The sequence below is a fragment of the Ursus maritimus genome, unplaced genomic scaffold (genome assembly GCF_017311325.1).
Source record: "Ursus maritimus isolate PB19 unplaced genomic scaffold, ASM1731132v1 scaffold_13, whole genome shotgun sequence".
NCBI classification, from domain to species: domain Eukaryota; kingdom Metazoa; phylum Chordata; class Mammalia; order Carnivora; family Ursidae; genus Ursus; species Ursus maritimus.
The window spans coordinates 19166693-19193031 of record NW_024423675.1 but is presented as its reverse complement, the minus strand read 5'-3'; the positions used below and the strand labels follow the sequence as shown (position 1 = coordinate 19193031).

The window sequence follows — 26339 nt, the reverse complement described above, 5'->3', positions numbered from 1 at the left end:
TTTTTCCTGTGTGTCCGCCATGTATATATAAGAGATACAAGTTAACAAACTTCTGTTTGTCTTTCTCCTGTTACGTGTCTTTTGTTATAGGAGCCCCAGCTGAGAACTTAGAAAAACAGAGGGAAAATTATTTTTCCTCTACAGTATATATGTGAAAATCACAATACAAATTTTCAAAAAAATTTTCTGGGTTATTTGCCTTTTTATTTAAATACAGAGAAAAACAGTTCTCAGAATTCGTGTGAAATTATTAAACTCAAGCCACTAACCCATTTGTCTCCATTACCTTTTTGTGATGATCTAGTTACTAAATTCACAAATACACCTGATGGGTGAGGCCAGAAATAAGGATCTTTAATGGTGAATAATATGGAATCCATTTATTCTAGCACCTAAAAGGTAAAATGTGAAGGGAAAAAATGACTAAGTACGAAAAAAAACCCTGATATCTTTAAAAAATTGTTTTTAATGGAGAGTTAAACCAACATGTGATCCATTTTGTAAGAATGTATTTTTTGGTATAAAATGACTATTTTTTCATCCTCTCTACTAGCAGATGCAGAACTCTAGTTATATTGGTAAAAATCTTTTTAAGTGAATTTAAGAGGCCATTTTTTAAAAAGAATATTACTTAAAATATAAAAATACCAAAAAATTTTTAAAAGATTATTGTTCATCTCCCCCTCTGATTTCCTCCCCTTAACTCTTCCCTTCCTTCTCCTAATGAGAGACTGTGGACTCCGGGAAGCAAACAGGATTTTAGAAGGGAGGGGGGTGGGGAGATGGGTTAGTCCTGTGATGGGTATTAAGGAGAGCATGTATCACATGGAGCACTGGGTGTTATATGCAAACAATGAATCATGGAACACTACATCAAAATCTAATGATGTACTGTATGGTGACTAATACAACGTAATAAAAAAATAAAATAAAAAGATTATTAAAGGGGCACCTGCGTGGTTCAGTTGGTTGAGTGCCTGACTCTTGGTTTTGGCTCAGATCATGATCTCAAGGTCGTAAGATTGAGACCAGTCAGTGTTGGTTTCCACACTCAGTGTGGAGTCTACTTGTCCCTCTCTGTTCCCCTCTGCCCCTACCCTCTCTCTCTCTTTCTCTAAAATAAATAAATAAAATCTTAAAAAAGATTATTAAAACTGTAAAAATATAAAAGCTAAAATATTGTTTAAAACAATATTATTAAAATTAATGCACTGCCAAAAACCACCTTTCCTTTCTACTTGATCTACCTGTGGGTTGACACCTTGTCTCTGCAGTTATTAGTTGATGAAAGGAAGGCTAGAAACCCAGTAAAAAAAGAGTGTTATCCATGTACCACTCCCATCTCTTTTATCTTTAGAATTCCTATGTCTTTGAATGATACTAGTCGTGGTAGGAAAGAAGGTTCTGGAAATTGATGGAGACTTAAATGTTAACAGTTTAGCTCTTCCAATTCACATTACAAATAACATGGAAACTAGTTCTTGTGGAGACTGCTAAGTAGTAAAGGAAATATGTCAATATTTCTCCTGTACGGAATTTGAAAGCTGTTTTCAAAAGTGTATTGTTGACATAGGGATAGCCTTATTATTGACATGCTTCTTGGTTATCCTGTGCATCTGACTGTTGAATAATTAGCAGGCTCACAAGCTTTGATGAGACCACGGATTGTTTTATGGTAAAGTGTTTTGGTTCTCTTTTTTTCTTTTTTGAACTTTATTGAAATATAATTGACATATAAGTTTAAGGTATACAGTATATGGATTTGATCTATATTGCAAAGTGATTACCACCATGGTGTGAGGTGTAATGTGTCACATAATTACCATTTCTTTTTTGTGGTGAGAATGTTTAAGATTTACTCTCTTAGCAACTTTCAAATATATAAGTGTATAAGACAGTATTGCTAACTATTAATCACCATGCTGTACATCAGATTCCTAAAACTTACTCATCTTAAAACTGGAGGTTTGTAATCTTTGACCAACATCTCCCCATTTCCTCCAGCTCCTGGCAATCACCATTCTCTTTCTACGAATTCAGCTCATAGTTGACTGTATAGGCTGGGTTTTATTCCTGGACTCTCGATTCTGTTCCATTGGTCTCCTTTCCTGTGATTAAGAGTCAATCTTACCTAGTTGATGAAACTCCCAGGGAAGGGATTTATGATAATTGAGTTTCTTTTGGAAGATCTGTCTTTAGGTAGATAAGGGCAATTCACAGAAAGCTCTGTGTTTGCTGTTCTTTAAGTGACTTTAGCTCAAAATAATCCTTAAGGCAAAGAGGCATATTTTAGAAAGGCATATTCAATCATCCTTCACTTACTGTGTCTTAGTTCTTTAAAAGTCAATATTAAGGGGTGCCTGAGTGTCTCAGTCAGTTAAGCGTCTGCCTTTAGCTCAGGTCATGATCCTGGCTTCCTGGGATCAGATCCAGCCCTGCATCAGACTCCCCCCACCCTTGGCAGGAAGTCTGCTTCTCCCTCTGCCCCGCCCCCTGCTCGTGATCTCTCTTTCTCTCTCTCACTTACTCTGTCTCTCAAATAAAATAATCTTTTTTTTTTAAAAAGTCAATACTAAAACTTCATGGTTAACCAAAAGTTCAGTTAAGCAGAACCCCTCTTTCTCATTTTATCTACGTGGTAATTTACCAAGCATTAGACACACTTTATTTGTATCTTATAATTTAAAAAGTCTTTGTTTTCGTATTCATTAAACTTAATTATGTTCTTCAGGTACAAAGTTCTCACAGTTTATACTATATTTTCTGAAGCTTGCCCTATTTTTCAGAAATTGGTGATTGTCTCTGTTGTTTTCTATAAAACTAGTTTTGTAAAACAGCAGAGATCTTTATACAAACTCCTAATAGGTACCAAATACTTTATCTAAAGATGCTAATAATTTCCGCCATGATAATTTAGGTCTATGTATCTTAACTTGAATCCTCCACACCTTTAAGAATGCCTCTTGAGCTGATGCTTGAGCCCTCATTGAGAAAGAACCTATGCTAATCTGTCCTTGATGAGGCTGCATTGATTATCTGAGATGTGGAAAATTCATAATAACCACTTCACTTAGTGCTTATAGGAAGCTTTATTATTACTAATATTCCTTAACTTACTAATTTCTAAAATATATAGCTCCTTACTGCTTATAACATTATACTCCCAATTCCTGCAAAACCATAAAAGAGGAATTTTACTGGCGTTCCTTTGTTTTAAATCAGAAAGTCAGGACTCTTTAATAATGAAGACATTTTAAATCCTTTTGTATAAATGAACTCCTTTGTGCTTTATAATACCACTGACTAATGCTCATTGAAAAAATTTTGATGGTACTGCATTAATGGGGTACTTAACAAGATGACCAGTCTATATTAGCTTTAAGTTTAATTTTTAAATTATTTTAAATGAAAAGAAATGTCGTCAGTAAGATAGAAGAGATTAAGTTCTTTTGTTCAGTGGAAGCTTCCTTCATAAATTATTTTTTTGTTTGTTTTTATTTTCCATAATTATCCTGTAAATTACTTTTTTATAAAGAAATTATTTCAATTACATACTGTGTAGAGAAGAAATTGCCACTGCTCTCTCACATTCATGTGCTTTTTCCTGCTGTTGTAGGCAGTACAGGGACACACACACACACACACACACACACACACACATACATTTATCCCTATACTGTGTGTCAGTTGCCATGACATGGCTCATTAACATAGAGGTGCAATTGCTACCAATGAACTTGTATTCCCACTACTCCCTGCAAAATGTCGACTGCAAAAATAGAAAACCTGTTTAATCTTTTAGGCCAATATACTAATATTCTGGATATTTGTAGTTGTGTTTGTTTTTATATATTATATACTGCCTCATGTGTAAAAGGATTCAAGGCTACTATGTGGTGACATTAAACCAGGATTAAGAGGGGTTTATGTTATCTTTTTTAAAAAAAGAATTTAGTTTGTGAACTTTTTGAAAGCTGACAGATGGAGTAACATTTTCAAATAGTAAAGAAAAAGTGGTATAATGAAGAGACTACTTAATTAAAAGTCTGAAAGTATATTTTGTATTTCAGTGCCTTACTAACTTGATCTGTTATCTTCAGTATATTACTTTATTTCTCTGAATGGGACTTACAGTCTTGAAAAGATAAAGATGTGGAGAATGCAGAGTATAGGAGTTCATAGGGGGAAAGTTTCTAGGAATAGGTTCATCAGCAGGGTGCCATGCATACCAGGTACACACCAAGCCCTGCACTAGAGCATAAGGGGGTGGACAGGGCTGAATTCCAGCTTCTGGAGGCAGGAGTGCCTTTTTTTGATTAATCTACCCAGAGAGGATGTCTTTTTCTGATTTGCACCAAGGAGTTTTAATGTGTTAGTTGATGCCCTCATGCTCACCAGGTTTAAGGTTCATGTCAGTTGCCAATACTGATCAGTTGGTAGTGACTGCCTGAATCCCTCCGTGGTGTAAAATATCTATAGGTGGTGGAAGGAGGAGCGGTGGCATGTATTTGTTGATTCCTAGGATTGAACTTGAGTGGTTTAGAATATAGATGTGAGGGGCGCCTGGCTGGCTCAGCCAGAAGAGCATGCAGCTCTTGATCTCTGGGTGGTGAGTTTGAGCCCCACATTGGATGTAGGGATTACTTAAAAATAAAATCTTTAAAAAAAAAAAGAATATAGGTGTGAATATTTTATTTATTTCACAGTGTTTTAAAATGCAGGCTCAGGAATCAGACTGAATTTCCTGGTTTTCATTTACCAGTTTTGTGGCCATAGGCAACTTCCTTAATTGCTCTGAGCCTCTGTTCCTTATTTAGAGAATGGGGGTAATGATCGTGCCTGCCTCTTAATATTATGAGAGAGCACATGCATATTTCAGTGTGTCATAGCCTAGTATCTCCTGTAGGGGAGGGGAAAAAACCTCTTTCCTCTACCCATTTTAGGTGCTCTGGCTGGAATTCTGTAAATTAGACTGGCCAAAAACAGATAAAGAAGAGAAAAACAGACAGAAGTTTATTAACATGTGTGATGTGCATGGATTCATTAGAGTACCCAGTGATGGGAGTGACATATGGGAGTAATCCAGAGATGGTTAGAATTTGGACTTATACATCATCTTAGGCTAATCAAAAGAAAAGGGGTTTGGGACTTCTGGATGGAAGAGGTAAGTTATGGAAAGGTAATCAGGAAAAATATGACAAACCAGGGTTGTTTAGTCAGGTTGGTTATGTAGATTTAAGTTAGAGCCTTTCCATTGGTTAGAGTTGTTGGAGTCCTCCTCTTCCTTTTACCTGGAGGGGAGACATCTTTACAAATGGAAATTTCCTTTATAAATGTAAATTTTACTTACAAAACAAAATGCGTTCCCTGTTTTTAGAGCTTTTTTCCTGCTTCTGCTGGTTCGCAGTGGCTAATATACCAGGGGCGCCCGGGTGGCTCAGTTGGTTAAGCAGCCAACTCTTGATTTTGGCTCAGGTCATGATCTCAGGGTTGTGAGATTGGCCCTGAGTCCAGCGTGGAGTCTACGTGAGACTCTCTCTCTCTCTCTCCCCCTCTCCCTCTCCCTCTCCCTTTGCCCACTCCCTGCCCCCATGCTCTCTCTCAAATAAGTAAATAAATCTTAAAAAAAAATAATAGTCTATATGCCAAAGAGGCATATTTTGAGGGGGCTGTATTCTAGTACCTTTCACTACCTGTTCGGTCTATCTCTAATCCATTCAGTTCTTTCTGTTTGCATTGCTTCCTTTCTCCTGGATAATTGCAATAGCTTCTTATCCTGTCTTTCCACTCCCAGTTGAGAGAGATCATTTTAGACGGCCCCGAGTGGGTATAATATACAGCCATCAATTGAAATTAAGGACAAGAGTAGGGTGGAGTAGGTACTAGAGAATAGAAAATACTTGGAATGTTCCTTGTGGAATAATTGGTAGGGTGTCTACAAGGATTGTTTTGTGGCCCTGAGATTAGCATTGGAATTGAGTCCCTTAATTATAACCCTAGAATTTTCTATAATAGCGTGTTACAAACAGAATTGGGAGTAGGGAAAGTAATCGGAAGTTGTCCAGGATTAGAGATGTTTGTGGAGTGAGATGGAAATGGCTGACCACAAGTTTCGGGATATGAAGCCAGGCACTTGTACCTACATCCTAGATACGTAGAAAGCAAGAGGAATGAACTTGAGCTATTGTTAAGCAAGACTATCAAGCTGCAGAGGAATATAATTTATTTTAGATTTTAAACATGTAAAATAATTCTTTTTATTTCTAGACTTGACTTAAAGCCCCTTTATCAATATTTTAGGCAAAATTCTTACCAGCTTGTTTCTCTGGTCCCACAACTCAATGGATTTGAAAGAGCAAATTGAGAAAGGTGACCCCATTAGATGCAATAGAAGTGAAGACGGAAGAGACACAGAACTACTTAATTTGACACAAAAGATCAAAAAGCATATGAATTTAGGTTAAATTAATGTAGGATAAACAGTTTGATGCCGAAACAGCACTGAGAGTACCCTTATTAACTCAGCATTTGATAGCTGATGTTCATGATTAAGACTTTGTAGCATATCAAAAATCAATTTAAATTTTATTTGGTGTATTGCTTTCATAAAGAGAGGAGAGTACATGATTATTTTAAGATTTTTGTGAAAATGGTTGTGTAAAAAAATATCTTTTCGAAACTAAAAGGGGTAAACATGCATTTGGAAAATTCTCTTATGTGGAACACATAATGCTTGTTTGAATAAAGAATTACTATAGTTTGAAACAGAAGGTGATTGCTTGAGAGATAAATGACAGTTTATAATTGTTGCTGGAGATATATTAACATACGTTTCTGTTTTTTTGACAGATTGTTTAACGAACAAAAGTGAAGAATTATCAAATAGCACACAATACTTCCTCAGTCTATTTAATCAAACCTTGACCTGCTTTGAGCATAACCTCCAGGTATTTTTTATATGATACTTGAAATTAAAATGCTGCCTTGGGGACACCTGGGTGGCTCAGTGGGTTAAGCGTCTGCCTTCGCCTCAGGTCATGATCTCAGGGTCCTGGGATCGAGTCCCGCATCGGGCTCCCTGCTCAGCTGGGTATCTGCTTCTCCCTCTGCCTCAGCCTCTCCCCCTGCTTGTGTTCTGTCTCTCTCTCTCAAATGAATAAATAAAATCTTTAAAAAAATAATAATAAATAAATAAAATGCTGCCTTATACAAATGCATAATAGATAATTCAACAAATTTTTTTTAGCATTAATTGTTGATATTTATACACACAATGTAGAAGAGTAAGTGGACCTGGATTTCTGCTAAGTTCTTAATATTACTAGCCTTTAGGAAAATCATCAAAACTTTAATTTTCTTATTTGTAAGGTGGGAACGGTAAAATCTATCCTACCTACCTTCAAGTATTTCGTAGTGAGGGTACGAAGAGATATTGAATATGAACACAGTAACTTGGGCATGTGATTGTTTAATTAAAACACAATGTTCTGACAGTAATTTATCTTGACTTTGTTTATGCAATAAGGTATTAGATAATGCAGTATATGTTTCTGTCTACAGGCAGCTTATTTTTTGCCTCAATATTTGCTTAACTATATTTTACCTACTTTAAAAGGTACTGTTTAGTAAGGTAACTGAATTATAATATAAAAGGTAGCCTTTAAGAAACCTACCCTTGGGGTGCCTGGCTGGGTTGGTACACCATGTGACTCTTGATCTTGGGGATGTGAATTCAAGCCCCACATTGGGTGTAGAGATTACTTAAAAAATAAAATCTTAAAAAAAAAAAGAAAAAAGAAACCTACTCTTTTTGTTTTTTGTTTTCTCCACCTCTGACCCTTGAATGTTGGTATTGGAACTTTCCTGGTGGTGGTGAGGGGTGACATTGGAACTCTGATAAAATTCTAGATTTGAAACTTGCTCAACAAGTAAGTAATCCCCACAAATAGATGTAAACATGTTTAGTAAAGATGTATATGATTTCTTCTTTTTTTTTTTTTTAAAGATTTTATTTTTTTATTCAACAGAGATAGAGACAGCCAGCGAGAGAGGGAACACAAGCAGGGGGAGTGGGAGAGGAAGCAGCAGGCTCCTAGCGGAGGAGCCTGATGTGGGGCTCGATCCCATAATGCCGGGATCACGCCCTGAGCTGAAGGCAGACGTTTAACCGCTGTGCCACCCAGGCGCCCCATATGATTTCTTTAATCAATGTGATGACACAGAATTATGAATTTCCCTGAGAGTAAGAACTATTAGATAAGCAGTTTCCAAGATATGTTCTGCAAGGTGTTCATACATGGCCCATAAGAAAAGGTTTAGGGTTCTAATAAGGTTGGGAAATGCTTTACTAGAACTTTAGTGGACTAATTAATGTATGTTGTAAAACTCCAAATGGTAATTTTTGTGTATAAGTCTATTTGACCAGTTACTCTTTGGTGTAAGTGTTTTAGGGAAATGAATGTTGATGAATGTTTTAGGGAAATGAATATTTTTCCTGGGATGTTAGTTGCAAATATTTTTTTTTTGGTTTGCTGTTTATTTTTTTTATTGTGCTTTTCTTTTTGTTATGAGGAAAATTTTAATTTTTATATTACCAGATTTATCAAAAAAATTTTAATAGCTTGCAGACTCGGTGTCACATTAGAAGGTTTTCCCCCACTTCGCAATTATTTTTAAAATTTCTCCTGTGGTTTTTTTTTTTTTTTTAAAGACTTTATTTATTTGAGAGAGAGATGGTGACAGAGAGCATGAGCGGGGAGGAGAGGGAGAAGCAGGCTCCCGGCTGAGCAGGGAGCCCAATGTGGGACTCGATCCCAGGACCCTGAGATCATGACCTGAGCTGAAGGCAGATGCTAAACCGACAGAGCCACTCAGGCGCCCTCTCCTGTGATTTCTTTTAGTAATTTTATGGTTTCATTTTCTGCATTTAAACATCTTTTCTCTATCTGAAATTTATTTTGGTGTAAGATGTGAGGCATAGCTCCAGCCCTTTCTTCCTGATGAAATGAATTGTAGTAGAACCAAGTAAAAAAAAAATTCAATCATTTTAAGATTTTATTACAATTGCATTACATTTTAGATTTATCATTTGGAAATAATTGACATGTTTATGATACTGAGCTTTCCTATCTAGGAATATGGTATATTCTCTTTTTATTGCGGTTAAATAGAATGTAAAATTTACCATGTTAGCATTTTAAGTGTACTATTCAGTGGCCTTAAGTATATTCAGATTGTTATGCAACTACCACCACCGTCCATCCCCGGTTTTTCAAACTCAAGCTCTGTATCCGTTAAGCAATGATTCCCCATGTCCTCCTCCTCTAGCCCCCAGCAACCACCATTATCCTCTATTTTTTAAATGTCCTCTAGCATAGTCTTACTGATTTATTTAAATTTTGTAGAGGTTTTATACATTTGCGACGTTTATTCCAAAGTATTGTATCACTTTTGGTGCCATTGTGAATGACATCTTTTCTTCTCCCACTACAGATTTTCACTGGTTACTTTCTTTTAAAATATTTTATTTTGGAATAATTTTAGACTTACAGAAAAGTTGCATAGGTAACGCAGAGAATTCCTGTATATTGCTGACCCAGTTTCCCCAGGTGTTAGCCTCTGTTACCATGGTATATTTGTCAAAACTAAGAAATCAACATTGGTACAGAGCTGTTAACTAAATGTCAGACTTATTCTGATTTTAGCACTTTTTCCAGTAATGTCCTTTTTCTGTTTAAGGATCTATTCTAGGATAACAAGTAACTGGTCACTCCTTAAAATTTCTATCATATATGTAGTTACATTCCCTTTCTTATTCCAAATGCTATTTTTTTTGTGAGTTTTTTCTTCTCTTGAGTTTACTTTAGACTTGTTAAAAGTACGTTCGTTTTTACCGAACTTTCCAAAAACTTGTGTTTGGTTTTATTTATTAGTTTCTGGGTTCTTTTTCTTAATGTGTTTGTTTATTCTTTTGCATTTATTAATTCCTCGTATAATCTTTCAGTTAATTTTGTCTCTTTTCCAGTTCTTTGAATCGAATTTGAATTAATTTATTTCCAGCTTTTCTTGTTCAACAATAAAATAATTTTCAGATTGTAAAGTTTATAACTTTGGCCTTTCCAATAATAGATTCTGATATAAAGGGGTTATATTGTGTTTATTTCTAAATTTCTAATTTTAATTTTGTCCTTTGACTTAAGAGTTCTTTGGAAGATTATTTTTTAATAGGAGTGACATGATTTCTTTTGTTTATTTGCATTAGTACAGCACAAGTTTTATTGAAATTGTGACCAGTAAATGTAGCCTGTTTACATTTTGGAATTTATTGAGAAATCTTTGTGATGTAATAATTATTGAAAGTGTGTATTTTAATTTTTTTAAAGACTTATTTATTTTAGAGACGACAAGCAGGAGGGGCAGAGAAAGAGAGGAGAATCTCAAGCAAACTCTGCACTGGGGGCAGAGCCTGACACGGGGCTTGATCCTAGTACCCTGAGATCATGACCTGAGCTGAGACCAAGAGTTGGACACTTAACCAACTGAGCTACCCAGGCACCCCTGAAGGTTTCATTATGAACACATGATTGGTTACCTGGTGATTAACTCGGTCTCCAGCTCCTCTTCCCTCCTTAGAGTCAGAAGTGGGGCTGAAAGTTCCAACCCCCTAATCATGCTTTGGTCTTTCTGGTGACCAGCCTTCATCCTGAAGCTGTATACGGACCCCCAGCCACCAGCCATCTCATTAGCATATAGAGGCATTCTTTTTACTCTGGATATTCCAAAGGTTTTAGGAGCTATGTGCCAGGAACCAGGGGCAAAGACCAAATATCTGTTTCCCATTATACTGCCCTTAGCCTTCTGCGGTCTGTGACAATTTTTGTCTTTCCCTGTTTTTCATGACTGATAATTTTGAAGAATACTAGTCAAATATTTTATAGAATGTCCCTCAGGTTGGGTTTGTCTAATGTTTCTCTCTCATGGTTACACTGGGACTGTGGGTTTTGGGGAAGAACACTAGAGAAGTGAAGTACCTTTCTCATCACATCCTGCGGGAGATAGACGTTATCAGCATGGTTTATTCCTGATGGTGTTATCAGGATCACCCGGACAGGGTAGTGCTTCCCCCGTCTCTTTAATGGAAAGTTACCGTTTTCTTCCTCTTTCCATATTCTATTCTTTGGAACCAAGTTACTAAGTAACAGGAATGGGGGTGGGAAAATTAAGCTTAAGTCCTGGAGGAGTGAGCATTTACTTAAATTATTTAGAAATCTTTCTGTAAGGAAGATTTGCCACTTCTTCCACATTTATTTATATCAATATGGGCTCATGGACATTTATTTCATACCTTGGGCTTAATTTTTAAAAGTTCTCTCCTGGGGCTCCTGGGCGGTTCTGTCGGTTAAGCGTCTGCCTTCGGCTCAGGTCATGATCCCAAGGTCCTGGGATCGAGTCCCGCATCAGGCTCCGTGCTCAGCAGGGAGCCTGCCTCTCCCTCTCTCTCTGCCTGCTGCTCCCCCTGCTTGTGCTCTCTCTTTCTCTCTGTGTCAACTAAATAAATAAAACCTTTAAAAAAATAAGTAAAAGTTCCCTCCTATTTGCTGAATGAATGCTTTTTTATTAGGGCATTTACTCTGCTGTCTATTAATCTGTTTTCCCTTTGAATCATTTTATTTGCTTGTTTTTTAAATTTTTTTGTTTTGTTTTGTTTTCTTTTTATGTCCATTGTTAGGCTCATCTTACTTTCTTATGTGCTTTTGTGGTCAGTGTAATAGGATGGTTGTACCAGGTTGGGAGGGCTGGAAGCAATCTTTCTCTCTCTCCATATAGAGTTTGGTTACTATAGGTTGGCTTTAAAAAGTTCCCTCGAGCAGGCGCTATGCACTCAGTTCAACAAATATTTATTGGGCACTGATTATGTGCAAGGAGGCAGTGTTCTGGGCACTGAGGATAGAGGAGTAAACAAGACAGGTAAGATGTCTGTTCTTATGAACTATGTCCTAGTAGGGGTAAGATTAATAACACAGAAATGAGGTAATGAAGAGTAATGAGTCCTGGAAAAGGAGTGTAGTGTACTACTTTAGATAGGGTGGGCAGGGAGTACCTCTGTGAGCAGGTGAATTTTGAGATGATCTAAAGTTTGAGACAGAGTCAGCCACGGGAAGAATGTTTTCCTTAGAAGCAAGGATAAAGGCCTTGGGGAAGAGAATAAGCTTGCTATGTGCAGGGAATAGGAAGAAGGCCTGTTTGGCTGGAGCACATTGAGCATATGTGGATGAGATATGGGGAGATAGGCAGAGGCCAAATCGTGTAGAGCTGTGCAGAACAAAGGAAGAAATATGGATTGAATTTTAAGCACAATGGGAAGCCATTTAAATCAGTAATGTGACATGATATGAGTTGCATGTTAAAATAGCATTCTGGCTGCCCTGTGGAGAAACTCAGTTGAACCTAGGCAAGAATGGAAAGAAGGAACCTTTGATTAAGAGGCTGTCAGAGGAGAGAGATGGTGTGGACTGGGGTACTGGCTGCAGTGTTGGAGAAACATAGATCAGTTCAGGATATATTTTGGAAGTGTATCTAAGAGGACTTGCTGATAGATTGGGTAATTCCTGAGAGTGGTGGAGGCTGATCAGAAAAGGAAGAAGAACCAGGGTTATCCTAGGCTTTTGGCTCTGAGTAGCTGAGAGGATGATGGGGTCACAGGAAAGACTGGTTGTAAGGGATTGGGGATTAAGAATTCTGTTTTGAACAAGTTAATATGAATTAGCTGTTAAGTATCTAAGCTGAAATGTCAGATAGTGTTATAAATGAAATTGGAGCTCAGGGGAGAAGTGTGAGCTGGAGATAGAGATCTGAGAATCATCAGATCAGGTACAGATGATATTTAAAGCCATGAGACCAGATGTGAGTGAGTGAAGCTGTAATGATAATAAAGAAGCCCAAAGACTGAGTCCTGGGGATATCCGGTGTTTTATAGGTAGGGTGTGTGTGTGTGTGTGTGTGTGTGTGTGTGTGTGTGTGTGTGTGTGTGTGTGTTTGAGAGGGGAAGGGAGCCAGCTAAAGAGATAGTGGTGTACCTGGGACGCAGGGGTGCAAGAGCACCTGGCTCCAGGGGTCCCAAATAAACCAGGTTTGGTCACTCACTGCTGACGAAATCCAAAGGCAGAGAAATGAATGGTAGTAAAACAAGAAAGGAATTTCCGTGAGGCCAGCCCTGGGAAGAAGGGGGGCGGGGGTTGCCTAGCCTCTCCAACACTGCCTCCAAAGTGCCAGAATTACTTCCAGGTTTATGAGGAAAATGTGGGGCAAAGGTGGGCGGATACCTGCAGGTAGTCTTTGAAGGCCAAATGGATCATTGTCATGGAATCAATCCGGGTGGAGTCTTACAGGCTCAGAGCAGTCCTTATTACTTCAGGGGGTAGTTTTGGTTCCCATTAGGGGATGCTCTGCCCTCAGGGTCTTCCACTTGAGCCAAGAGACAGGCGGGAAGGAAAAACCCAACTAAAAAGTTTGAGTCAAAAAGGAGGCGGCGGAAGTCCTCTTTCAATGGTAGCAGTGAAGTTGGTGACATGGGCTGTACCAAGTGGCTCCAAGCTCAGTGACTGGGCTGAGATGTGGTTTTAAATTTCACACCAGATCCATTTGGGGTAGTAAGTGTTTGCAGATGACTTCTCTGGAAACCTGTGCTGTCTTGGTGGCTGTGGGAAGACTGTTTTTTGTGGATGGATCTGCTGGCAAGGTAGGGCTATTATTCTAGCCTGTTGCATCTAGAGGACAGTGGGTGGGTGCAGAGGATAGAGGTTCACAAGAGGCAGGGGTTCTGGTCGGTTTCTCTGGGACTGGTATGGTAGCTTGTATTACAGTACCACCTTCCTGTGATGAGACTGGCATGTCACACCTTTACATTTTAGGTGCTATTCAAGTGCCTGGGTTGACCTTTCTTTTCTTGAGTCTCTTCAGGAAGGAAGTCAGAACCCAAGGCACGTGCTGTGTCATCCTCTTCCCAGAACCCTACTTCCTCATTCCTTTTAAACACTGCAAAGCTTTTTATCATTTGGCTAGGCCACCCTTTATTTAGTTGAACACATTTAGCTAAATGTACCATTGTTCTGTGAAAAACAGGCCATGTGCTATTTCTTGTGGCAGAACTAGGGAGACTTAGTTTCTCTGTCAAAAGAAATGGTGAGGGTAACACCGTGGGAGCTACATCCGTTTAATTCCTTTAATTTTTCCTTTTCTCTTTCATTCCAATATTCAGTTAATACCGTTTCTTTAGGCTATAAGGTAAAGAATAAGGGGAATAGAGAGCAAGAATGCGAACTGACTGGTTAGCAAACTTGTTCTTGAAAAGACAAATGTCAGTCCGGGAAGTAGAAAAGGTTGAGATTCAGTAATACAATATCTTAAATGTTAAATCCACTGCCTTCATGTTAGGTTATATAATTCTTTGGCATGAGTCCCTTTTTGTTGACTGGAGAGGCCTAGATTACAAGCCTTGGGTTAAGAGGGTGGAGTGTAGATGTAGTTTTGGTGCCTTTTTCTTCCCCATTAATAAAGTCCTTTCAATCTCAATAAGGCAGACTTCAGCGTTGAAGTCAGCCCAGGCAAGGGCATATTTTATTTATTCTGTGAGAGTAGGTTACGTAAGAGCAGGCATGTAAATGACCAGATGATTTAGGAAATTTTTGGGAGGTAGGCATTAGTAATTTGGCATCTGAGCTATTGTTCTCCGTTACCAGTGGCTAGTACAGTGGTTTTCTTTCTTTTCTTTCTTTTTTTTTTAAAGATTTTAATTTATTTTATAGAGAAAGAGAGACAGCACGAGTGGGAGGGCTAGAGGGAGAGAGAGAATCTCAAGCAGACTCCACACTGAGTGTGGAGCCCACCGCAGGGCTTGATCCCAGGACCCTGGATCCTGACCTGAGCCAAAGCCAAGAATCGGACGCTTAACTCCCTGCCACCCAGGCACCCTGGTTTTTGCTATATGCTTGCTTTTCATACCAGGTCTCTAGTCCTTGAGACCTATAATATAGGCAGTGGTAGCAATATATCATAGATGATAAAACTGAAGCTCAGAGTGATTTACTAACCTAACATCACAGCTTCGCACTTTAACGCGCCATATTGCTTCCTGTCCTCTAGGAGGGCAAATAGCTTATGTTAAAGTGATGTAATGTTTATTGTATCACATGTGTCTTTGACATTTTAGGGGAACATTCACAGTCTTCTGCAGTTAAGGAATTATTCAGAAGTTTGCAAAAACTGTCGTGAAGCATACAAAACTCTGAGTAGTTTGTACAATGAAATGCAAAAAATGAATGAACTTGAGAATAAGGCTGAATCTGGAACACATTTATGCATTGATGTGGAAGATGCAGTAAGTAGTTTACTCCTGATATGATACGTATTTTGCAGTGTCGTTGATTGTGCCTTTAGTATCATTATCCCCTTTAGAGGTATATTGGAATCTGCATATGTTGTCTTCAACTAGAAGTAACTGGTTATAAGTAGTAAAGTTTTAGAATGGCCTGGTTTGTCAAACTAAAATGGACACTAATCAAATAATAAATAAGTTAATAACTCGGTACGTTCGGTCTTTTAAGTTTGATGATATGTGTCATTTTCAGAGGCATTGGTGTTATATGTTTACATTTCAGTTTCTTGTTCACTGGTTGCTGATTAAAGAAGTCTCTGGTTTGCTATCATGTGTTTATGAAACCATTTCTTAATTACTTCCTATCCCATTGCTTTTATTCTTTATTATCACCTGAAAATTTTAATTTGTTTACTTATTTATAGTCTGTCACCCCTCACTAAAATATAAGCCACATGAAGACAAGGACCTCATGTCCTTTTTTGTTTACTGTTTAGTATTTTAAAAAGTGCCTAGCATATAGTGGGCCTGTTAGTAATGTGTATCCGTCAACAAAAAAGCCTTGTCCTTCATTGCATAGGCTGCCTTTATGCGGGGCACCACTAGATGGCGATCATGTCTTTTTATGGGACTATGGTGCCTGAGTTTTGAGGCATCAAAGGAAATAGGAATTATTGGTTCAAAGAGAGTTTAAGGTCCAAATTGATAAACCTAATGTTTGACAATGCTGAATGTGAATAACAGCTCAGAGAACTATAGTGCATCACTAATATCCAAGATGTAAAAAGCACTTATTGTCAAACTTAAAATGGGTGCGCCGTGGGGATTTTGCTATCGGTTATTGTCTGGATTATTGTCTGGATTAGTACCTGGCTTCCAGTAGGCTCTCAATAAATACTAAATATATATTTTAAGGATAATAGTCTATTTCATGATTTTTAAAATAAAGAAAAATGAATATTGATTCTCTGACATACGTTGGATTACACAGGAAATCAACATGACCACCTGTTTTAGAACATCCTTCTTATAATAAGCAAAACTTAACAGTAAATATACAAAGCACCACTTGCAAACCGAATCTTGAACAAAATTCAGGCAAGAACATTTCTCTATATTAAATTTGATAGTTTCCTTATGTCACTTAGCATGTTTGACAGAAACCATGAGCTCAGTGAAAATGAGGTATTGCTGCCCCTAAATGTCTGTTTTTAGTGTATGGTGCTAAATAAGATATGATCTAATAAAGTTTCCATGACTCATTAGATATTATGTACTTAAACAATTGTTTGCCATATGAATCTTTCATAATATCTTAGGTAATGTACTAAACATTTCATAGATATCATCTCTTGAAGAGAAGCTATATTTAGTTGATATTTTTATTTCCTTTATTTCCTTTCTAAAAATATTACATTATATAACAAGAAAAAAAATTTTTGTTTGTTTTTGTGAGCCTTCCCCCCGCAGTTTTATTGAGGTATAATTGACAAAATTGTAATAAGGGTTCCCACAGTTGAGTTAATTAACACACCCATCACCTCACATAATTACCCTTTTCAATCTTTTTTCGTGAATGATGCATGGTCTAACCATATTCATATTGATACAGGTTCCCTGTTTGAGATCTATGAAAGGTGGCATTCTTTGGATGGTGTTTGAATTTAGAATATGAAATTTCTGTGTGGATATAAACTTATATAATGACTGTGAACCAGCTAATTTCCCTGGCAAAAGGAATTGTCTTCAACTATCAATAGATTTTTTAGGGATGTATATTAAGCTAAATTCTGGATGCTGGTTATGTTATTAATAAAACAATCATATGAATTGAAGACATATTAAATGTAAAATAAAATAATTTTATTTGTTGTTCTAGATGAACATTACTCGAAAACTTTGGAGTCGAACTTTCAATTGTTCGGTCCCTTGCAGTGACACAGTGCCTGTCATCGCTGTTTCTGTGTTCATTCTCTTTCTACCTGTTGTCTTTTACCTTAGTAGCTTTCTTCATTCGGAGCAAAAGAAACGCAAACTCATTCTACGTAAGTTCCTTTTTACAACTGTTTATTTATTTAGCTAACACCTGTATTTTAAACACTTAGGCCTGTTTTAGAAATGACGTATACTCCGAAAACTCTTAAGCTAAAACAGCTCTTTGCTTCAAACTTTACAGTTATGCTTACTAACTGAAGAGATATAGTTATAGGTAATCGAATGTCAACTCATGGTATGTTTGGGAAGTTTTAATTGAGAAAGCTTGGAATAAGGCTGGCAGCAACAGAATAGTAACAAAGGTTTTGCAGACTTGAAATGGCCATAGTAGGGAGAGGTAGACAGCTCTTAGGCCCTTTGAAGCCATGACAGAGCCACCTAGAAAGCCATCTAAAGATCATTACTTGACATACAGCATGTGCTCAACACGTATTCCCCATCAAATAGGGCAGAGCAAAAAAAGCACTAACTAGAAAATCCCATCTAGCTGAAGAAGAGTGGCTTCCAAGTGTCATGGTTTCTTATTTATTATCAGAATGAAGATATGGGCTTATCCCTGAGTAATTTTAGTTTTTAAAATAGAGAATGTCTTTTGTAGAAAAATGGTAGGCTTTTTTTCTCTTAAATATTATTCCTGGTCTAGGAACCTATGAAATAAAAATTCTTTCCCTTATAAATTAATTTTTCTTTCTTTCTTTCTAACTTTTTTTTTTTTTTTAAGATTTTACCTATTTGAGAGACAGAGAGAGAGCACAAGCAGGGGGAGGAAGAGGGGGAGGGGCAGAGTGAGAAGGAGAGAGAATCTCAAGCAGACTCTGCACTGAGCATGGAGCCTGACGTGGGGCTCGATCCCACAACCCTGAGATCATGACCTGAGCCAAAATCAAGAGTTGGACGCTTAACCGACTGAGCCACCCAGGCGCCCCCCCCCTTAAAAATTTGTTTCTAGCCTTTCTTCTTCATAGTTTATTTAACTTCACTTCTAATATATCTAACTAAAAAAAGGTTACTTGCAGATTAGTTTTAACTGAATTTATAATGTTTTGTCACCTTGAAAAGCTAGCTAATAGAAGGGAGAGTCTTTATTATGAGGGTATTTAGTAAAGCTTTCCAAAGATTGCTAGCATTCTGTAAAATAGGTAATAACTCAGTCCTAAAAGCACTTATTTAGAATAATAACAAAGTATTGCAGGGACCTCACTATTGAGAAACTTTATTTTTCAGGACTTGGTGTACTTTTAAAGTTTAGCATCTTATTTATCTTGTAAATTTAACTCTGTGGAAGATATTTACTGCTTCTGATCAGGGTTTTTGTATGTTTGTTTTCTAAATCACTACCATTCATCTGTTTGTACAAGCCACAAACCTTGTTATCTTTAATTTCTTAATTCTTTTCTTTTGTATTTCCCTATTCCCATGTTCTCTTCCCCACCCCTTTTCACTCCATCAGCAAGTACTGACAGCCCTACTTCAAAAAGTGTATCTTAAATGATCTTTTCTCTACCTCCACTGATAATACCGTGCCCCAAGTCATCCCATCTCTTATCTGCCCATGCAGGAGTCCCTTAACTGATATCCCTGCTTCCATTTTTTTGACCCACTATAATACATTCTCTATATAGTGTCTAGAGTAATTTTTTAAACACAAATCTTACTATGCTTTTCTCCCACTTAAAACCCTTCATGTGTTCCTATTGCATCTAGAATAAAATTGAAACTTTTTTCTAAGTTATGTGTGACCTGGCCCCCCATCTGCCTTTCTACTCTGTACCCACTCCTTTCTTTGCTCATGATGCTGTATATAGGCAGCCTGGCCTTCTTTCTGCTCCTTTCAAACACCAGACTCATTCATACTGCCCCCTTCCCAAAGCTCTTGTAGTGGCTCTCCCTGCTTTCCTTGACTGGATCCTTGACATCCAGGTCTTAGGTCAAAGATTACTTACTCCAAGTTACCTCGTATGACCCCCATCCTAAGAATACATCCTTCTTTTAATTCTCCTATATCTGTTATCTTTCTTTAGTGCTACTTAATCACTTTTTAAGTTAACTTTTTCATTATTTTCTACCTTATTTTTTTGTCCTTATTTGTTTGTTCATTTATTTTCTACCTTACTTGGTTATCTCTTATAGTTGACATAACTGTAAGCTCCATCAGAATAAGGATTTTGTTTGTTTTGTTCATCACTGTATCACCAGCATCTAGAAAGTACCAGGCCTATAGTAGGTGCTCAAAAATACTCATTGAATAAAAGAACAGTATATTTAATGGTAGCATTTCCTAGAGTGTGTTCCTTAAAATACTAGTCCTGTGAAATTCCTTTTTATGATCTTTATATGTACCTGAATATAAATTAAAAGCTCTAAGATTACATTCCCCAAACTTGACAACAGAATTTTTTTTTAAAAGATTTTATTTATTTATTTGACAAAGAGAGAGACAGCAAGAGAGGGAACACAAGTGGGGGAGTGGGAGAGGGAGAAGCAGGCTCCCTGCTGAGCAAGAAGGCCTATGTGGGGCTCGATCCCAGGACCCTGGGATCATGACCTGAGCCGAAGGCAGATGTTTAATGACTGAGCCACCCAGGCGCCCCAACAATAGCACTTTTGCATAATACCTATTAATGTTTCCTGGAAGCATTGTTTATGAATTGATTTATGAATTTAAGAAAATGCTAGTGTAAGCAAACAGTTCTTGTGCTGTTATGTCATGGACATTGTTATTTACAATTTTGTATGTCCCCATTTGTTAAGTCCTGTGATAGGAATTAGGGATTAAAAAAAGGAGCAAGGCACAATATATGCCCTCAAAGAACACACTGACAATAATCCAGTTATTACGACAAATGTAGAGGCATACAGTGCGGTTGGACCCCAGGGAATAAGGCTAACTCTGCATTAGGGATTTTGGAATTCATCGTTAGATGATCTCTTGGGTAGAATTGTATTTTTATTTTTTATTTTTTATTTTTTTAGTGTCTACCTCTAGGGGTAGAATTTTGAAAGATGTAGGGATTTATCAGAGAATAAGGAAACAAGGAAGTTGTAGGTATATGTACCCATTGGTATTGCCACCTGGTTAGTTTAATAAATTAGGTAATTAGTAAGAAACTAGATTATGTAGTTTTAAACAGCATAATAATAATAAAAAAGCCCTCTTGATTTAGTTTGCCTTCCAAGTCCACAGAAGGCTTAAGAGTAGACTTCTAGCTTAGGCTGTTTTTTAGGTTAAGTTGCCCTTTAGTTTAGCCTGAAGCAATACACTGGTCCGGAAAGTCATGTTGTCATCTTGCACTTAGAGTGAAAACCAGCGGAGACTCTGATAGAAACTAGAACACTGTTTTTTTTTGTTTTTTTTTTGTTTTTTTTTTTAAATGATTTTTTATTATATTATGTTAGTCACCATACAGTACATCCCCGGTTTCCGATGTAAGGCTCGATGATTCATTAGTTGTGTATAACACCCAGTGCACCATGCAATACGTGCCCTCCTTACTACCCATCACCGGTCTATCCCATTCCCCCACCCCCCTCCCCTCTGAAGTCCTCAGTTTGTTTCTCATAGTCCATAGTCTCTCATGTTTCATTCCCCCTTCTGATTACCCCCCTTTCTTTATCCCTTTCTTCCCCTACCGATCATCCTAGTTCTTATGTTCCATAGATGAGAGAAATCATATGATAGTTGTCTTTCTCTGCTTGACTTATTTCACTTAGCATTATCTCCTCCAGTGCTGTCCATGTTGTAGCAAATGTTGAGAACTCGTTCTTTCTGATAGCTGAGTAATATTCCATTGTATATATGGACCACAACTTCTTAATCCAGTCATCTGTTGAAGGGCATCTCGGCTCCTTCCACAATTTAGCTATTGTGGACATTGCTGCTATGAACATTGGGGTGCATATGGCCCTTCTCTTCACTACGTCTGTATCTTTGGGGTAAATACCCAGTAGTGCAATGGCTGGATCATAGGGTAGCTCAATTTTTAACTTTTTAAGGGACCTCCACACTGTTTTCCAGAGTGGCTGTACCAACTTGCATTCCCACCAACAATGTAGGAGGGATCCCCTTTCTCCACATCCTCTCCAACAATTGTTGTTTCTTGCCTTGTCTATTTTTGCCATTCTAACTGGCGTAAGGTGGTATCTCAGTGTGGTTTTGATTTGAATTTCCTTGATGGCTAATGATTTTGAACATTTTTTCATGAGAACACTGGTTTTCATCTTTGAGCACATACCAGAATTATCTGCAGACCTTTAAAGCAAAACAAAAAAGCAGATGCCTGGGACCCACTGCAGACCTTCTAAATCACAACCTCTACTGTCATGTTGAAAACCTGTGAAGTAGAGAGATTTCTAGTATCCAATGTAAGATACTTTTACTGTGGCACAGTTTTTCATCTCTGGAACATGAGAAATATTCATGTTTAACTATAAGCACAAACATTACCAAGTGAAATAGCATGATTTTCTTTATTAACCCTGATGACTCAATGCCATTAGCATCATAATCAAAATTGATTGTACATATTTTATTAACAGCCATATGTATTTGTGTATGTGTCTCTGCATGTGTGTGTAATACAACTCACTTTTCTTTGTAAGCCATTTAAATTTTTTTCAACTTATTTTGAGAGTTTTTTGGCATTACAATTATTTTAAGAGAAATCTAGATTTGGATTTCTAACTTAGACTTTTAAATATATCATTTTATTACTGTACCTTATAGCACTTCCATTTTTTAAGTAGAGTACTCTTACCTACATTACATATTTGAGGTTATGATGTTCAAGATGATATAAATTATGTCTGTTTTATTTGGTACTGCTTCCAACAAAGTCATGTGTGGCTTCAAGCAAAGTTATGTTTTTTGAGATTGGTAGAAGAAGATAGGCTTAGGTTTTCATTCTTAGAAGATTGAATCTGTTCTGATTCAAACACAGAGTTAATAGATGAATACTATAATTTATATAAAAGTAATGAATAGTTATGTTTAGAGAATTTAAGTTAAAATATAATACTTTTGATTTATCTAGCCAAACGTCTCAAGTCCAGTACCAGCTTTGCAAACATTCAAGAAAATTCAAACTGAAATCTACAAAACAGAAAATTAACATCATATTCCATGGATGAATGGCGGAAGATACAGCTTGGTCCAAAAGAAGATAAACTGATTCGACAAGTCAAGTCCCTAAGAAATGCAAAGACTTCAGATTTATTTTTAAATAAGAATTTTCCATTTTTCCTTCCTCTTCCATCCCTTTTTTTTAAAGGTTTGGGTATTTTTAATTTCTAGGCCTACCAATGTCATCTATTTTAAAGTGTATTTGTTATAATAACAAAAGATGTAAGAGCAATCTTCGTTTTATTTTGTAGGCATGTTATTACTATTTGAGACTTCTGGTATCTACTTATTAATGTAGTACTTAAGTAGCAAATTTTTTGAAAACTAACATTTAAAAATTAATCAGTTATAGCAAAGACTTTGGAAAAAGAAATATACTTGCCAAAAGTAACAGGTCCAAAGATTAATTTAAATTCACCATTGCAGTATTATTGTTAACATATATATTTAATATCATATATTACAAATAATATGTAATTCAATCTCTAGTTTCCTTCAAGTCATTTTTGAAACCACTAAGTATAAACCTCCCTAACAGTTTTTAGAAGCAGGAAGGCACATTACATTTATCTTTGTAAAAAGATTTATGGTAACTGGTTTCTTACTTAACTTTTATAAATAGTATTTTGCACCTTATTTTTGCCTTTATTTCATAAGTAATTTGAAATCACTGGACTGCTGTATTATATTCAGGGCAAGATGGATTCTTTTTCTACTAGGGATTTGCATTGTGAATTACATTAAGTTATTTGGCAGTTTATAATTACTACTTTAAAACAAACATGGCATTATCACAATATATTTAAGCTGTGATTTTTTTAAAATGAAGATTCTTTTGGGTTATATGGAGATATTTGGAGGGGAGAGAAAGGAAGGATAAAAAAAACTTAAGGCTCAGAAAATAGATAGGGAAGGACCTGAGGCACGCATGCTATAAGACCGTTGGACGGTTCATGTCGAGGGCGTGAGTTAAGATTAGAGTCTGATAACAGAAAGCAGTTAGGTAGATGCTTATTTTTTTCTAAATTACTTAAACAGATAAACATGATATGATGGAAATGAAGTCTGATGTTTCACTATCAGAAAGCAAATTCTATTTTGGAATGTTTATATCAACTTTTTTTTTTTTTTTTAAAGCTTCATTTCAGAATTGGGCATAGCTTTTTTCCTCAGGTTTTTAGTGTTAGATATTTCATTTGTTAATTCCTTCTTGCTTTCTGGGTGAAAATAGACTTTGTTTTGTATGTTGAGAGTATGAAGCCTGCTCTATATAGAAGTAAGAGTTAGGTTAAATAGTACAAGAATTTTAATCCCTTTGTATGCTATAAAATGCTCTATAATGAGACAAGAAAGTGTTTTTAGTTTTTTTTTTAATGTTTACTGTATATGCAGAGTGAACAAGAAGGCTCATCTTTGGATATGTAACATATCCCAAAACTGTTACAGTTTTTCTAGTCTGCTGTGACCCATTTAAGATGTGCTGGGGTTTATTCTGCTGTCACTGTTCACGCTGCTGGTACTAATAGCACTGTCTTGATTTGAAGCATATAGTTGAGAGCCATTGAAAGCAATCTTTCATTAATGCAGATAAAGCCAGTTTACATATGCAGAGTTACAAAATGGCATATTTGAATCTGTAAGTAGTGACTCTTTGATCACCTTTCAATGTTATGTATTTCTAAAAACCATTGCTTTTGGATATGGTTGCTAATAAGCACTTTAGAAAAGAAAAAACCTTCACTATTTTTCTGGTTGAGTCATTGCTCTTTAGAAATAGCATCAGCAATAGATTTAAAAAATAAGTATTAAGCGTTACACTAAAGTGTGTAAATACTTCATTTTCTAGTTATATTGAAAAATTCTTTGCATAGTTGTAAATTCTGAGACACATAGCAAATGTGTGTGCATAAGATCATCTTTAGGTTTTTGACACTTTGAAATAAAGTAATTTAAGGAAATTGCAGTACCATATTTGTTTTTTGTTTTGTTTTGTTTTTTTGAGAGAGAGCGGTGGGAGGAGGGGCAGAGAAGGAAGGAGAGAGAGAATCCTAAGCAGGCTCCACACTCATCGTGGAGTCCAATGCTAGGCATGATATCACAACCCCGAGATCATGACCTGAGCCAAAAATCAAGAGTTGGACAGTTAACTGACTGAGCCACCCAGGTGTCCCAAGCCATATTTGATTTTTTAAATGCATTCTTAAAACTTCAGATATAATTGAACATTACGTTTCAGTTTTTCAGGCATTGATTTTAAGTTCCTACTTTAAAAGCACCGTCTAATAATTTTGTTGTAAATAAAAATGTACTTTTGGTATATTTTTTGGTTGGATTTGAGAGGTAGAACTAGCATCAGCTATCTTAAAGTGGAACTCTAAATCAATAACACCAGAGTTCAGATGGTAAATGTTACTTCTAATTGGACAGCATTTTCTAATGTTTCACAGCTGGACTGTACTTTTACTGTGGTGTACTCCTTATAAAGTGAAATGTTTTCCCAGAACGTTATATATAGTGGGGGTTGCTTTCCTCGCCAAAGAGTTGGCATCACATAAATAATAGACATCAGCAGCAATGAATTAAGAAAGCAAAATTACACTAGTAACCTATTTAACAGTTGCAGATAGAAAAAAATTATGTTCCAAGTATATTGTTTTCTGAGCTAGAAGAAACCTTAGCTGTCATCTGGTCATAGAATCCTAGAGCCAAATGGATCCCTAAAGATCACTTGATCTAATCTATCCACTGCATGGATTCCCTCTAAAAAGTGTATCATTTTTTTCCTGTCTTCTTAACTAAGGAAGCAGAACATTATAGAGCTCCTTACTTATGACTGAGCCATTGTTTGATAGTTCCAAAATTGAGACTTGAAATACCTAATCAAATGTTTTTCTACTCTGCTTATCTTGTAAAAATTCCCCAAAATGATCATATTGATTATAAAAAGGGCTTTGGCCTGTGCTGAATTATACATGTAGCACATAAAAGTTAAAACGCCACCAAGTTTGCTTGTTTTAAACTATTACATTGGGTATAATAAATACTAGTCATATATGTAACATACTTAATGACCAGAAATTTTCTTTGTCTCCTTGAAACTAAAGAGAGCTTTTAAGAGATAATATGACTGATTCATTCAGGTTTTCAATAATAATTTTTAAAATCTCTTTTTCCTGTGATAAACAGACACATTAAAAAAAAATCTATTCCAGTACCCAAATGCAATCAAAATATTTCAAACCTTTAAAAGGAATGATAAGGCCATTTTAGCCAGATATTGTTGTAAATCCTCCAGTGTCTTACCGAAGTGGCAGAATTGTATCCAAAAGATTTGCCCAATAGCATTGGAAGTGAAAAACAATTCAACAACTGTAATTTCTGGAATAATCGTAGACAACTAGAATGTAGATAGCGGGATTGAAAATTATTAGCTTACCCTGTTTTGACTTCAGCAGAAGAGTAATCAGAAGAAGTTAGGAGGTCTCTGGTCGCTGGAATGTGTATCTTCAGAGGCAGGCGCCCACAACAGAAAGCCTGGCAGTTATCCCTGTTTCCAGAGGGGAAGTTACGTCTTCCCTTTTCTCTCTTCTATTAGTACCTCATTTTCTACATTCATTTGAAGTGCTATTGCCAGTAATGTAATAGGAGCTGACATATAAAGGGCTTGACCTTGACTTTTTAAAATCCAAATCCTCTTTATATCTTGGCTATTCTTCACCAGGTAAGGCAATGTTTTTTTTTGTACAATCCAGGAACTCTTATCAGTCAAAATCCAACATTTCTCACCCCACCCCCCACACTTGTACATATGCTCTCTCTCATTGCTTTTCTCCTATGGGTTTGGAGAATTAG

General features: G+C 36.6%; 1 protein-coding gene across 1 annotated transcript in view; it reads left to right on the top strand.

Annotated features, from left to right (window-relative positions):
- Positions 1-24450, top strand: part of OSTM1 (osteoclastogenesis associated transmembrane protein 1) — a 33952-nt gene extending 9502 nt beyond the window's left edge. The window contains exons 3-6 of the mRNA XM_040627598.1: positions 6850-6947; positions 15209-15376; positions 17253-17418; positions 22399-24450. Of these exons, the coding sequence (XP_040483532.1) occupies positions 6850-6947; positions 15209-15376; positions 17253-17418; positions 22399-22454 (488 nt within the window). The 3' untranslated portion in view covers positions 22455-24450. The remainder of the gene's footprint in view (positions 1-6849; positions 6948-15208; positions 15377-17252; positions 17419-22398) is intronic.
- Positions 24451-26339: the final 1889 nt, after the last annotated feature.